The sequence below is a fragment of the Mus musculus genome, chromosome 2 (genome assembly GCF_000001635.26).
Source record: "Mus musculus strain C57BL/6J chromosome 2, GRCm38.p6 C57BL/6J".
In the NCBI taxonomy this organism is placed as follows: domain Eukaryota; kingdom Metazoa; phylum Chordata; class Mammalia; order Rodentia; family Muridae; genus Mus; species Mus musculus.
In genome coordinates, this window is record NC_000068.7 from 91,433,424 (window position 1) to 91,449,970 (window position 16,547).

The 16,547-nt window shown below is 40.7% G+C and overlaps 1 protein-coding gene across 2 annotated transcripts in view; it reads right to left on the reverse strand.

Annotated features, from left to right (window-relative positions):
* 1110051M20Rik (RIKEN cDNA 1110051M20 gene) overlaps positions 1 to 11,291 on the reverse strand; it is a 171,475-nt gene extending 160,184 nt beyond the window's left edge. For both annotated transcript variants that reach the window (NM_001311144.1, NM_175123.5), the window contains exon 1: positions 11,146 to 11,291. In NM_001311144.1, coding sequence (NP_001298073.1) covers positions 11,146 to 11,191 — 46 coding nt within the window. In that variant the 5' untranslated portion in view covers positions 11,192 to 11,291. The remainder of the gene's footprint in view (positions 1 to 11,145) is intronic.
* Positions 11,292 to 16,547: the final 5,256 nt, after the last annotated feature.

A 16,547-nucleotide genomic window follows, 5' to 3' on the forward strand; every position in this document is an offset into this window, starting at 1 on the left:
TCTTGTTTTGTGCTAGAAACCCTACATTTTTATTTTTATCAAAATAATTTGTGGGGGTGGGTGGGTATGGGGGACTTTTGGTATAGCATTGGAAATGTAAATGAGCTAAATACCTAATAAAAAATGGAAAAAAAATTGTTATCTCTCTATGGATACATAGTCTCTTTTATTTTATCTTATTCCTCAAACCTCCAGGTACAAATCAGAATGTTTCTAAGAATAAAGAGATTTCTAGAATTTTTGAATAGCAGTCTATCACAAATTACGCAAGTGTATGGCTGATTTGTCTTATTTTATCATGATTGTTGATGACAGGGTTTTATTGCCCTGCTGGATGGGAACAGGCTATCCTCTGTCTCCCAAGTGCACATAAAGGCATGTACCACCATACCTGGTGATATTTTCTTTCATAAATCATTCTCCCTTCACAACACACACACACACACACACACACACAAAGAGAGAGAGAGAGGTTCATGTAAAGCTCACATTTCTTAGCTTCTCTTGTAGCTGCTTTGGTCATGTAATTAAATTATGTAAGCAAAATCTTTTAAGTCTTCTAGAAAGTACTTAAATAGAATTAAGTATGATGAGAGATGTCCCTTATTTACCAGAAGAGATAAAAAGTTCCTTCAGTGAGGCTAGAGAGATGGCTTAGAGATGGAAGAGCACTGACTGCTCTTCCAGGGATCTTGACTTAAATTCCCAGCAACCACATGGTAGCTCATAACCATCTGTAATGGGATCCGATGCCCTCTTCCAGTGTGCCTGAAGACAGCAACAATGTACTCACATACATAAAATAAATAAATAAATCTTAAAAAAAAAGTTCCTTCATTCCTCATGGGTTCTGAGGAAGGGACCAGGTCTATGGCTAGGATAAACTGGGTGACAGGACCCATGTCTTGCAAGGCACCTTGTATTATACCACCCCTCCCTGTCTATCCCAGAAGAGAATAACCTTCTACCTTGCATTTGCTTAGTATTTAGGTGTTTTTTTTTTTAAAGATTTATAGTATTTTTTGTGTGTATGTGTATGCATATACAAGTAGACTTAAGTGGACTACATATGTGTACAGGAACCCAAGGAGGTCAGAAAAGTCATAATATCCCCTGGGACTGGAGTTACAGGAGATTGTGAGCCATAACATGGGTGCTCAAAACTGACCCTGGGTCTTCTGAAAGTACAGTAAACTCTCTTACTGCCAAGCTCTCTCTCCAGCCCCCAGTTTATATGCTTGAAGACAGTATCTTAGTCTGCTGTGGAGACTAGTCTGGAAGTCACTCTGGAGTTTGTAACCATGCTCCCGCCTCACTCTTGAGTGCTTAGATTACAGATGTAAGGCACCATGCACAGCTTCCTACCTTGTTAGAACCATATACTTTTTCTAGCAAGTATAGATGAAGGGATCAGATTAACAGGGATGCAAGTATCCAATCAGAGCACCCTTTGACCTACTGCTGTATAGGTATGGAGGATAAGATGGCGCATGTACAGACACTAGCCAGAAGACACACACTGCTGTCCTCAGTCTCACTGTGTAATGGCAGGATAATGGCATTCACAACTTAACATTTTAATTGTTCCTGAACATTTACTACCAAATACTCTCACATACATTATCTCTTTATACCTCACAATCAACCTAGAAGTCAGATAAGACTGAATTATCTCTATCTTACAAATGCAATTGCCCAAAGTCACAAAGTTTGTATGGTAGGACAAAAACTCATCCTCAACTTCATGGTATAACTATTTCCACTGAATCACAGCCTTAGGGTAATTCACAAAGAAAGCTTAAGACAGTCCTGACTAATCCTAGTTAACTGATAAAAACATGATTATAGTATACCCAGAACTCACCTCCCAGACAAGCTAGCAAACTGATGTGCTCAGGGTTCATATGAGACTCTGTCTCAAAGGATAAGGTAGATAAGTAAGGCTAATAGGATGACTCCATAGGTAAAGGCACTTACAACTAACCCTGACAACCTGAGTTTGATCCCTATTGAGACACGACATGGTAGAAGAAGAGAACTGTTGTTACGTCGTGTATAAAGTGGCATGTGTCAACACACACGTAGCATACACATGTGCTCATGCACATACACACACAGCATATACACACTACAATATACACATATGCTCATATACATACACACACAGCATATATGCACATATACACACAGCATACACCCATGTTCATGCACATACACAAACACAGACACAAATACACACACATGGACATATACAAATAAGGTGAGGAATGATAGAAGATACCCAAAACCAACCTCTAGCCTTCACACACAGGTATATACATGTGTACATGTGAACATGTATGAACATGAACACACCCATGAACATATACATACATACAACACACATACACAAGTTCTGGAATTATATCATGATTGTGGTAGCACAAATTTGTGAAAATAGTAAAGAAAAAAAGAAAGAAATAAAGACCATTGACTTCTATATTACTTTGAATTTAAAAGGACAAATCTTATGGTAGATCAATTATCTCAATAAAAGATGACAGAGGGCTGGGATGTAGTTTTCATACATATGTATGCAGTGTGCATGGATACATGCATTGTGCAGGCATGTTTGTGTTCAGATGCACAGGCACATGTGTATGTCTATGGATGCCTGAGGCTAACATCGGAAATTTTCGTTAATGGCTCTCCACTTTATTAATTGAAGCAGGGTCTCTCACTGGAACCTAGAGTTCTTGTTCCAGCTAGTCTAATTAGCGAACTTGCTCTAGAAATCCCATATCATGGCCTTCCAAAGGCTGGGATTACAGGAGGACTACCAGGCTTACCTAGCATTTACATAGGTTCTGGGAATCTGAACTCCTGGCCTCAGGCTTCAAATGGTCCCAATGTCCATACAAGAAAAAGATTAACAAGACTGCAGAGTATATTTGTATTATAACTTTGAAGAGAAAAAAGCAGAGCCAGTTCCCCAGAAGGTCTAACTCATTTTCATTTACCTATATGCTCACCCTTCTCTGCATAACGGCCAAGTACTCACTTTATCTATAAGGTAATCATGTCTAACCAGCAGGTCTGATGATTGATAGACTATTACAAATAACAATTTGGGCCCCATTCAATGGTTTACTGGAGAGCCTTATCTTAACTCATCTTCTCTGCTTTGTGAGGTAGCCCTTACTGACTCCATTTGTTGGAGGAAATTTGATCTAGGAAAATAATAACATAAATTTTTGTTATGAACCATCATCATCTTTCTAAAGACCTCCCCATGACTACTTCCTCAGTCTTTTCACACTCCTTCCTGTGAGGCAGGTGCCAGTATTCCTCCTGTCATTTTCCTAGGTAACAGTCTACAGCTCAAAGAGCATAGGAATGTATTCACTGGATAAAGCCGTATTTTCTACATTAGCTACAACATACTGCGAGTCTGAACTGTGTATAACCCAAGGGCACTGAACTTCTAGTTTTCTCTATGGCCAACTCTCAACACATCGCATTCCCTATGACTAGGGCTGTGCGTGGTATTTAAGCCCATGCACCACTGTTTATAAAGAGTAGCGTTATAATTGTTCTAACTTTGTCTCTTGAAGTTTCGTCTGGCTACTCAGAAGCTGAATTATTTTTGTGTCCTGTCTGTGCACTAGCCTTGTAAATGCTGTCGTCGGGAATATTCAAGCAGTCTCTAAGACAAAGCTGCAGGGCTAATAAAAGCAATTCACTTGCGGGAGAGTGTATTTCTTCTTTCCTTTTTCTTTTTTTCTTTTAAGAAGCTAACACACAAAGATGACTCATTAAGCCCCAAAGAGGTGACTATGGCATGTAAGGGCTCCTTATGCAGCCTTCCACAAAGAGACCTGAGTGGCAGCATACGGCCTCCTCTTCTCTGCATTTTTCTCCAGGCAGAATGTGCATTTGTGTGGCTACATACACAATTATAATCTCCTCTGAAAGGCAAGTCCTTCCATATGACAGGCTGAACAGTGGCCTGAGTGCTAGCTTCATGTTGTCCGTGCAGTTAACACACTGAAATACCAGACACATTTAATCTCTCCTTTTTGGAAATCTAAGATTAGACACAAGGGCAAAGCTGGGAAGAGCTCCACACAGAGAAAAAGAGGCCAGCCCAAGTGCCCAGACTCACTTTCTCATGGGCCCAACTTCTTTGTGTTGTTGTCTGCTTATTTGTCAATTTGCAGGACTTTGGGGCATGAGAACCATGGAGCCCAGTGGTTCTGGCAGCAGCCTCTCCATTTGACAAGCGAAGCCAAAGACATGTGGCCTTTGGTACATTTCACATTCAAAAATGTTATTGTTTCAAACATGCCTATTTTAAAATATATAATTTTCCCATTTAGAGCACGTTGTATGTAAGTTGGCCACTGGAGGAATTCTGCCACAGGATTTTTTTTTCCTGAGGCAATGGGGAACAGAACGCCAAACACTTGGGAGGTGGAGGTAGAAGGACCAACCATGGATCCAGTGCAGGGCCACCAAAGGGCACCTTCCAAAAACACAAACCAACGATGTGACACAGGTCTGTCTCTCCCTGGCAGACGTCTGTTTACCGGAGCCTAAAGAGTTGTCCAGGTGAGAGAAACCTGAGATTAATTAACACCTGGTGACATCCTGAGGCACAAACAAATTTGTTTTCGATTACGGGAGCCGAATCTGTGTTATCACAATCATCTGTAATCTCAGGGCCAGAACATAGCTTTAATAAGACCTTGAGCTACACAACTGGACGGCCAGAAAAAGGCTCCTACTCTCTCCAAAGAACAGAGCTTCTAAAAGCTAATTTTCCTTCTTTCTTGAAAGAAAAAGAAAGGTCCTGGAGAAGTGCCTCTTTAAGCAATATTTACTTTTAGTGGGCTCCTGCTAATCAAACAAAAGATATTAAAAAAGGTTTTATGAAAAATATATTTGGTGATTTCACAGTAATTGCTTTGTTTAAAGAAAGATGCTTAAGAAAAACATATTTAATGGGATCAGTAATTGGATAAATTCTGATGTGTTTGGGAAAATCCCTCCTCTCTTTGATAAATCATTAAAATTCTGTTCAGATAAATGTGTTTTGACTTGCAATTCCAATCATAGAATGAGCTATTTCCTAACGCTGCTAGGGAAGTGGAACAAGGGTGACCCCAGAGCCAGAAGGAGGACCCAGGATTACTTGACAAGGGTAAGTCTCCTGTCAATCAAAGCCCAGCACTCAGTACTCTCATGGACATGCCCCAAAACTGTGCAAAACTTCTTTCCTTCTTAAAACATCAGCTTTAAAATACTGATTAAATCTTACTGTTGGGTAACCAAGATGTAGAAACTTATCAACCAAGAAACGAAGCTTAGGATAATCAGACTTTAAAGCCAAAAGCATCCAGGGCAGATTTTAATCACTTGTCCCCTTTTTTCCATCCATCAAAAAGGGGTGGGGACACGGTGTCTCTTCACTTGGTGGGAGTTCAGTAACTGTTTGTTAAACTACATTCCTTTCTCCCATTTATTTTTAAATGTATTCTGCTGCTTAGAGAAAACCATTCATTCAGCAACTGAGTACTTCACTTGGCCAACCACCATACTAAAGCTAGAGATACCGAGACAAGCCCGCCTCACTGCTTACATTCTAATCAAAAATAGACATTCTCCAAGGAGCCACAAGGGAAACCAAGGTCACTGTGATGAGGACAGAAGAGAGACTCATGAATGTCTCTTCTCAAACACCAGTTACCTACTCCACTTCCCTAAGCAGATGCTGTATGTAAGAAAAAAAAATGGCTGCCAACTTTTGGACAGAACTTGAAAGACTTTATTATTACTTGAATATATAAATGATAAACAAGGTCAAAACTTTTTAAAAAACTCTGTTTGGAACAACAATGAAATCACTCTGCAACTTATTTTGGAGAAATGGAAGTGACCAAGGGTCAGAAACCACAAGCCTTGGAATTCATCCACTCCTCCCACTCCCCAACAATAAGCTTACAGAGCTTGCAGAGTCCTGGGAAAGGTGGGAAAGAGGCGTGGGCTGGACTTCCAGGAACCACTTCCAAGGGCACATTCCTGAACTACCCCACCAAGGCAACGGCCTGCTGCCCCAAGGGAACGGCCTGCTGCCCCAAGGGAACGGCCTGCTGCCCCTTCCGTGACTGAGAAGCTGCTAACCAAATCGGGGGAGAGCCAAGAGGGCCGCCGGCTCCAGCTCTCCAACACACACTAATTTCTCTCACTCGATGTTGCGGTCATTCAAGATTATGTTCCACCTTAGCTTTCCTTTAGACGACCAGGAAAGGAAGAGCAGTGAGAGGGAGGGAGGTGACTGAACAGCTCTGTAGCTGTTCTAAAGTGACTTGTTTTATATTAATCTGGTTTCCTAAGATTTACAGTCAGTGTAGCACCTATCATTTATTTCATTCCTTTTCTCAAACAACCTGAATACTAAGTTCTGAAGATGATATCAGCTAATTAAGTGCTAATGTTCTGTAGTATAGCTCTGGGTTTGAAAGGCTCACTAATTTACATTTGAAACAAAATAAATTTACCAAGAGTCCTCCAATAGCAAAAACTAACGCTGTGTTTGGCAGTCATACAAGTATCTCATGTTATGGCATCAACAAATACAAAAAGAAGAAAAAAAAAAGTCCAGAATTGCTTAGAAGTCTTGAGGTTGAATGACTTCTATGTCAGAACCTTTGCCAAGACTCAGAGAGACTGCATAGGCTTTACAGCTGGAAAGGGCTGTGTCAGTGACTGGGACATTGCCTTAGTTCAGGTCCTCCAAGAAGCAGACACCAAAACAGAGCCAGGGAAATATTAAATGAAACCTTTGGAGTCAACTGAACTCACTCCAAGGATCCTTGTTGTATGAGGCTATGCAATAATAGAGGACCCCATCTTTTAGGGTCACTGAGTGTATTTATAGCAGAGTTTAACCATGTACACAGAAATTAGATTGCTCATTTATATCCCACTTCCAAAATTTACTAACTAGCCATCTGATATCTGTGTATGTGTGTTCACCCAGGATCCACTTGGTGAAAGGAGTAAACTGAGTCCCGTAAGCTGGCCTCTGACCCCACATGTGCACACTGGCACACCTACACGTCCACCCACCTCCTTCACAGACACATGAAAAAAATTAACAAAAAAATTTAATGACAGATTTTTAAAATGCTACTATTTATTGTAATTCTTCTAAATGCATAGACCTCAAAGGAAACATATAACCTCTGATTGCTGATTTCTATAGGTGACTATTATGCCACCCCATTACCAACCTCAGCTGGTAAGCAGCTTCTACAGAGCAGAAGAGCCAACCTGAAGCACAAGTGAAAGCACGCATGTCCACAGATTAGATGGAATAAGAAGGAAACCTCACACACTCGCACTCGGGTCAGCAAGTAGGTGGTTGTGTAAGTCTAGGTCCAGATCAGGCTCCCTTCATCTCGAGAGTTCTCCACACCCAACAGATACACAGACACACCTCAGCAGCTGGCATGGGCCTCTAACAAGTAGCTTTCACATGGCTGGAAATGTCTCACAGGTCTACACAGACGTTTCTATCCTTCTTAATCTCCTTACCAGGCTCTGCCTTCAACCTGGATGTCAAGACCATTTCTGTTGCTACACTGGACTGCCAGTGTGGATGTCTTCTTTTCTGATGATCTTAAGCCTAAGCCAGGCCAGGACTATAGGTTCCAAATTCATCAAGTCAATGTGGAAAAGAATTCAGTTCATCCACTATGATGGAAGGTTGTTTTCTTCAGAAATAGTCAAAAACTCAAATGGAATCCTTAGATAGCAGGTAGAAAAATGCCTAGAGGCAATCATTATAGGTGTCCCTGGAACCTATACCCAAACCCTAAAGAGAGGTTCTAAACGGACTTCAGAGGAGTACTCAGCTGTAGCTTTGGTGTTTGTTTTGGTTTGTTTTGGTTTGGTTTTTTGGTGTGTGTGTAAGTGTGTGTGTGTGTGTGTGTGTGTGAATGCATACCACATGGACTTTCCTGTCTATAATATTTTGTTGTCTATTTTTTTCTAGGCCTATAAATCCAAGTGAAGTTATAAATTGTAAAAGTTAATCAAAGTGAATTAAGAAAGATAAACAGGTTTTGAAATCTTAAATCAGGCAGTATGGTCTAATGTATACAGAATGGCTTTTAAATGTTATTTGTTTGTCTTTGAGACAAGGATTCACTTTGTATCCCAAACTGACCTCAAACTCAGAATCCTCTTGCCTCAGCAGCCCCAGTGCTGGAATTATAGGCATGTGCCACCATGCCCAGCTCCTAGGGAGTGGTTTTAATAGCTGTTACATTGAAAGTGAATGCTTCAAAATAGCATGTCTCTATTAGAGACCAAGTTGTGATAGGCGGGGTTAGTTCTTAGGTATAAACAAATGTGTTTTAGCAGTTACACAATTTGCTGAACAATGAGGAAGTCTGTGAGCAGCTTGACTTTGCTTAGGACAGTGGAATGTGCAGACTAAGATTAAGACTGTTAACCACACACCAGAGCAGAAGGAACGTTTGTCCAGGGTTCAAGGACTAGTTGAATTCCAAGAACACTGAAACTTTTCAAGAGCCCTGAAACAATGAATCTACTCACAGACTGTCAACACTGCCCCTAAATTAGTCTTGCACTTATGCCTCTTAGAAAAAGACCAACTTCTTTGCCCCAAGTAGCAGTCTACCAATATACCACGCCTCTGAGATATGTACTTTAAATAGCAAAAATCCAAGGAACTGAACAAGGAATTAGGATGTTCAAATATTTTGCAAGCTCATGAGTAAGTGAAAAAAATACATAAAATCTTTAGCCAAAGTGTTTGTGTTGACATTGTTATGCATTAGATATAAAGTTATTTGTGCTATTACTCTGCTGAGTAGTTGTATGTCAACTTGACACCAGCTAAGGTCATCCTGACAGGAGGAACCTCATTTAAGAAAATGCTTCCATAGGAAGCAGCTACCACTGGGTACAAAAGCTGTGATCTCCTGGTCCCGACACACTTCCTGCTATAACTCAGTTCTTTGGCTTTAATCCCAGTTTCATCCAGCAGGATTCCTGCTGCAGTCACTTCTCACTATGTGCATCAGTTAATGTGAAGTTGTTTTATCACCTTTTTCTTTTGTATGAACACAACTTCAGGTATGAGAAAGATACTGTGAGTGTATGTATGTGTGACTGTGTGTGTGTGTAGTCCAGGTCAACCTTGGGTGCCATGCCTCAGGAGCCATCCATTTTGTTGTATTTAAAAATTATTTAATTATTCAATTAGGTCTCCCACACTCGCTCTGTCTCTCTCCACCTCCCTCCCTCCTCAGTGTGTGTGTGTGTGTGTGTGTGTGTGTGTGTGTGTACACACACACATGCAGAGGTTAGAAGAGGCCCTTGGGTCCTCTGAAGCTGGAGTCACAGGTAGGTAGGTAGGTGCTACAGCCCAAACTCAGTTCCTCTGGAAAAGTAGCAAGAGCTCTTAACTGCTAAGCTATCTCTCCATCCCCCAAGATAAATATCTTTTTATTTAAAAAACAATTTTGAATCAACTTTTCAAATGATCAAGAAATTTTAACCATCTGCCAGGTCTGGAAACTCACTCCTTTGAGTCCAACACTGGGTAGACAGAGGCAGGAGGATCTCTGTGAGTTCAAGGCCAACCAAGGCTACATAGTGAGATCAATTCTCAAAACATAAACAAAATATGTATACAGAGTTGTATTTTATTTTAAAATGTGTATGGTACATTCATATAATAAAATGTTATTCATCCATGTAAAGAAATGAGTATCAAGACACAAAACGACAAGGGGGAACCTAAACACCTACTGAAACACGAAAGAGGCCATCTGAAGAGCTTATACACTGAATGATTCCCATTATTCTCAAAGGGGCAAAACTTTAGAAGTCAATAAGATCAGTCATGGAAAGGAAAGGAGCAAGGAGAGGGGTGAATGAATGGGGGATGCACAGAGGAGTTTTAACCATGAAAAGATTGTTTTACATCTTAATGTGGATATATGAGAATATGAATTTGTCCAAGTCCAGAAAACTGTACAATACAAAGAGTGGACCCTAATATAAACTATAGGCTGTTGGTAATCACACTGAGCTAATATTCAGTTGCAAGAAATGTACCACACTAACACAAGAAATTAATAATAGAAGCTAAATAGAAGATACAGAGGGAAAAAACTCTACTATCAGCTCAGTCCTCTTTAAGTTTAAAACTACTCTAAATGTTTAAGCTATGAACTTTTAAATGTGTATGTGTGCATATAAGTGTATACACAAGGTCTGGAGAGATGGCTCAGCGGTTAAGAGCACTGACTGCTCTGCCACAGGTCCTGAGTTCAATTTCTAGCAACCACATGGTGGCTCACAACCAACTGTAATGGGATCCAATGCACTCTTCTAATGTGTGTCTGAAGACAGCTGCAGTGTACTTATATAAATAAAAAATAAATATCATAAAAAATGTTTTAAAAAAATAAGTGTATACACAAACGTATACAGTAAATGTGTTACACACTCACTGCAGGGTGCTTAGCAAAGTACAGTACTTAGTACCACACAGCCTTAGCTCAAGGGTAAGGTCAAGTTCTGCAAGGGGAAAATCTGATCCTAATACTAACTGTATGAGGTCTTATGCAATTGTCTCTTTAGCCTTAGTGTCTCCATCTGTAAAGTAGCAAACACAGCAATCCCTTCTATGATAATGCTGCATGCAAAATGCTTACCTCGTGCAGAATGCCTAATGAAAATGAAAAGCTCGAAATAACCGTGCACTATGAAGGCAAAATTATTATTTACAAAATGACTGAAGTCATTTCAGATGCCAAGTTTGCGTCAATACAAACCTATCAATAATAGCCTTGTTTGGGGCCTCAGATTCTTAATTGTGTTACTTAGAATGCAGTCCTCATTGCCTGAGAGCCAGTCCATATAATTCAGCCATTCTTTACTCCATAAATGTTATTTTTCATCCAGGTTTGGCCCTACATTCAGGCTCAGGCCCTAGAACCCCTTCTTTCTGTCCTCCCGTCCCATCCAGACCCGCTACCGTTCAGGCTCCGCCCCTGTCTCCTACCCACTCCTTCCCCTAACACATTACTCCTTTCTTTTCCCGACGCTGAAAAAAGCCCCTACCCAGATACTCGTAGTCCGGTAGAGCTAGGCGCTCGGGACTCAGCATCCTTTGACCGGGTAGTTTCCACGCTCCAGCTTTCTTCTTCCGGAACCCAGGTTACAGCCTGTCTCTGTTGCCATGGCACCCAGGCGGCCAGAGGAGAACTAGAAGGCTGAGAGGGTGTCACGTAAACAGTCTCCGACTGGCAACGTAGAGCCTATCACACAAGTTCCGGAAGCAGTCACTTAGAGTCTGATTTTCTTTAACTCCTATTTTTGGGATTTGGTTTTAGAATCTGTGAATTAAATTCTCTGAATGTGTCGTATTTTGTGATGCTGAAGAATTACTATCAGTGGCTCATATCTGCAATTTCTGGATTTCATAGTTTCTGTTTATTCTAACAATAATGATCATGTATGGCCTCGCCTAACACTGAGATCTCATTATCTATTATTAATCACTTTTAGGATTTACTCTTTCAAGTTGGTACAAAATGTTCTTTGTATCTTGGCAGCTTCTGGAGGTCGGGGATACGTCTTTAGCATAGAGATACTACTAAGGGCCACTGAGCAATCCAAGGGACCCCATGTGGTGAAAACAGCCTACCAACTCCTCCAAGTTGTCCTCTGACCTCCACAAATCCCCTGCCCCAAATATATATCTCGACAGGGTCTCACTGTATTGCCCAGTCGGGCTTAGAACTTGATGTGTAGACCAGGATAGCCTTGAATTTAAGAGATCTGCCTGAGCCTGCAGCTCTCAGAGGTTTTAATGTTTTAAAGGTGTGTGCCCCTACACCCGGTAAAATGCAATTTTTAAAACTACTCATCAAGTCCTCTGTAAGTTAATGACCATTCCTCTCAAATTCCCTTTAGCCGTTTGAGACTGCTTCTACTTCCTATTATTTGACATCTTGTCCAAGTGCCTTTCCTTTTTCCTACAAAGTCACTTCATTTCTCAAAGGAAATGGGTCAGAAACTAGAGCATTTATTACATATCCTCAGCTCTATCCTTTCTGAAGAAGAAAGACTATTCCTTTCTTTTCAAATAACCAGATTTTCTTATCTCCTCTCTCTGTGCAAGAACAGGAAAGAGATCTGTACAGTGTCACAGTCCAAACCTAGCAGAAAAAGCCACTCGATCCTCACTTTTGTTTTGTTTTGTTTTGTTTTGTTTTGTTTTGAAGTAAGTCCCTGCCCCTTCAACAAGGAGAAGTTTTCGAAAGAGGAGAGGTTTTGTGACAAAGAAAGAAAACGAAATTGATGTCATCAAAGGAGTGACTGGGAATCCCACAGACCACCTACACTGGAGTAAGTAAAGAGGAGGCTCTTCTCTTATGTTCTGAGGGGCCTATTCTTAGTCTCCCCAAAGGAGCTACTCAGACCTTGTAATTCTCCCTTTCCCTTAAATTTGTATATATGTCTCAATTCTAGGCTCCTGTGAGTCACTCTGAATTTGGATGTGGTAAGGAGAAAGGGACAGAGCCACACAAGGGACAGTGTTTGGTGTTCTGAGGTAATGAATTTTCCAGGTTGGTAGTTGTTGATATGAAGTCCTGCAAGTTTTGTTAAAAATAATTAACTTCTCCTTCCTCTACCCCTCCTCCATGCAGCTTGAGGGTATAGAAATTTAATGATTTTTCATATTGGGCTTATTATTATTGTAATGTAAATAGAGTAATAATAAAATTTTAAAAATTGAGATAGAGTCTTACATATCTCAGGCTGGCCTGAAACTCACTAGGTTGCCAAAGATGACCTTGAACTTCTGATCCCCCTGCCTCCATCTCTGGATTGCTGAGATTATAAGCATGGAACACCAAGTCTGTTTTATTTGAAGCTGGTATGGAAAGCAGCCATGTTAGTCAAGCACTCTATCAACTGGCTACAACCCTATCTCTAGGATGGTATTTGTTAACGATGACCATGTTGTCTTACTCCCAAGAAATCTGATTTTCAGATGATTTTCACATATTTTCATGTGTCCTCATGAGAACTAAGGCAATTACCCTGTTTCTAAGTAGGAGAACTGAGGCATGGGTCATAAAAAAAGGGACTTGCTTAATATCATCCATCTAGCCAGTGGGAGGGCTGGAAGTGGATCTCCACTACATCAACATCCAGGCTAGTGGTCTGACCACTAAACCACACAATCTTTTTTAGGGATTGTTGGGTTGGTGTTTATTTACTTATTTTTCTTTTTGTTCTGTCTTGCAAGCGACTGGGAGCTCCCAGATAAAAGCAGAAAGTTTTGAATTCAGGCTACACACTTGACATCCTCTTATTTGTGGAACATTATCCTGGGACTTGGAGAGTGCTGCTATTGGGGTCTGTGTGGTGAAGCTGGGAACCAGCCCCAAGAATAGAGCTTTGTTTGGACATTAACCCATTTGCGGTTATAATAATGATAAGTTTCAGCACCAGTGGCGCCTGACTGTTAATGACTCAAAGAAAGCTAAATAAGAACAAGATGTCATCGCTGGAGAGATGTGTAGGTCTTTTCTACAGTTCCATTCCTTCTGTTAAAGTTCCAAGGATCCTTATGCTAAAAGCTAGTCTTCCACTCTAAGTGTTCTAAACACTGTATTTGTAAGGAAGCCTAGAAAGGACAAGAGGTTACTAGTCTAGAGCTTTAAATATCAGGGATTTCATAGAAATATATTGGCTGTTCCTACTGGTGTAATTACTAACTATGTCTTCTTTCTTGGTATTTTTTTTCTATATCCTTCGAATTATCCATCTATTAAGAACTGAAAGCAAACAATGATAAGTATGATGACCTTTCTGATAATGTTTGTGCTTCCAAGGAGAAGCCACTGATTTGGGGATTTCTCTCTGGTCACACATTACATAATTTGGCAACACATACATGGTAGACTGATTTTTCAGTGAAACATGCACATTCGGTTTTAGAATAGAGATGAGAGCTGGGGAGATGGCTCAGTAGTTATGAGTGTGCACTGCTCTTGCAGAGGAACTGAGTTCAGTTCCCAACACCCACACTGGGAGGCTCACAACCTTGTATAACTCCAGCACCAGGTGATCTAGCACCCTCTTCTGGACTCTGCATGCATCTGCACTCACACACACACACACACACACACACACACACACACAAATATATATATATATATTTTTTTAAATAAATATATAAAAGAGTTCTAGAGGTATATATTTTGTGATCCAGTTGAGAGTTAGTGAAAAAATATTAGCCTTCAATTTAGGTGGATTTTCAGGATTATCATAACATATTTCTAAAAATTTACTAAAACAAATAATCACTTAGACAAATCAATCAATCAAAAGATGACTCCACACTCCTGGGGAAAACAAACAAAACAAAACAAAACACCCAAAACCCAAAAAGCACATGGCAGGGCTGGGTCAAAAATGGCTCAGTAAGAGCTCTTGCTGACTTCAGATCCCTAAAACACACACACACACACACACACACACACACACACACACATTAAAAATGGGCATGGCTGCATGTGCTTATAATCACAGTACTGGGGAGGCAGAAGTGGAGACAGCAGGATCACTGGGGCTTACTGACGACCAGCAGAAATGAAGAACAAGCAAGCTCCAGGTTCAGTGAGAGATTCTATGTCAAGGGGACAAGGTGAAGAGCAATAGAGGTAGATTTTTTTTTTCCTCCTCCAGCCTCCATAAACAGAGGCACATACAATACCAACCTACCAGGCAAGACTGTGGGGACAACCAAGGACTCACTGACTGGTTTGAGACCCTGCTGCACAGGAGGGAATTCGAGTCTTATATTGGCTTGGAAGGTCACAGACCCTAGGAACAGTTTCTACTACTGTTGTTCTGCTAAATGGACATGTTGCAAACTGCCTTCTAAAGAGGGGGCAGAAAGCATGTAAGCCAAAGGGTGGCAAAGAATGCGGTGAATAAGGGCTTCTGGACCTGACACGGCTGTGTCTTCATGAACTCACTGAAACTCTGGATCAAGGCCTGTCAGTCAAGCAACACTAAATGAAACTCAGTGGCTTACAGAAATAAAGGATACAAGAGAGTGAACACGTTGACACACTGGGGAAGTCTGAGGGGGAGGGTTGTGGGTGGATGGGATCAAGATACATTGTATACACGTATTAAAAAAGCAAAAAGCAGCAAAGACTAGAACAGGCTCTTCCCATAGGGTAGAATGAAGACACCAAGCCCAAATCGAAGATGCACCCACGTTGGGACATACTGATTTGTCAACTTACTACACTATAATGTCTGATTGCGTAAAGAGAAATTTAATAGATATGTTTAGGTCTGCAAATGACCTAGTTAGGACGGATAAAGAAAAAAAGGTGAAGACTACAGAAAAGTAAACACATGGTTTTTAACCTCAGGGAAACAGCAAGGAAAGAAGAAATGAAAGTTGGATTATTGTGCTACAAAACAGGTTCGAGAAACTAGGATGCGCTTTGTCAGTTCATCTGGCAGAAGGATGCTAAAGGCAAAACAGCCACTAAGAAATTCAGGTCATGAAGTGAGTGCTGAGCCACTGGGCAATTCTTGAAAGACATAAAGCTTTCGAAAAGCACAGAGGCGGCTAAGGGTTATGTCACTGCCTGAGATGCAACATGTACACATTTTAAAAATGCTATCTAATCATTATGAATTGCCATACAAGTCAACAGACCAGAGTTCTGGGAAAAAGTCAAATATAAAGAAAATGTCATGCCAGGAGTATCGGCACATGCCTTTAATCTCAGCCCTCAGAAGGCAGAGGGAGGTGAGCCTCTGAGTTTGAGGCCAGCCTGAGCCACATACTGAGACTGCCTCAAAACAAACAAACAAAAAAAAGAAACAAACAAAGAAAGAAAAGAAAGAAAGAGATGTCCTTAAACTCTTGGGTATTTAAGAATCACTAAGGCTTTATACATAGTTAAAAGGACATTGCCTAAATTTAACTGGAGCTAAAGGCAATTAGAGACTTTTACCTTCTTGGTTTTTTTCATATTTTCAAAGGCTACAAAAATTTGGTAATTATGTTGTCAAATCCCTTGTAAGGGAAGGGAATTTCTGATCCTCCACCTTCTCCACAGGGTTTAGTTGTATAGATCATGCTGACCTTGAGCTCAGATTGTCCTAGCCTCTGTCTCAGAGCTGGAACTACAGATATGTGTCACCTCATCTTCCAAAGTTGTTATTGCTGTTGTTATTTGTAAAGTCCTCTGCTAGAATGCACATTCCTTGAAAGTCAAGGCTGCCTGTCTTCATTCATCTCTAAACGTCAAGGGCTGTTCACAGTGTCTGCCAGAAGGCAGGTGCACAATAAATCCCTGGTGAATGCATTAGCTTCCTTATAGACTGTAGGACTCAAAAGCAAAGGTCATTCAATCCATGGGATTTATGACCCCTTAGCAAACAGTTCATAAAACAAATTTATTTAATAAAGATGCCCC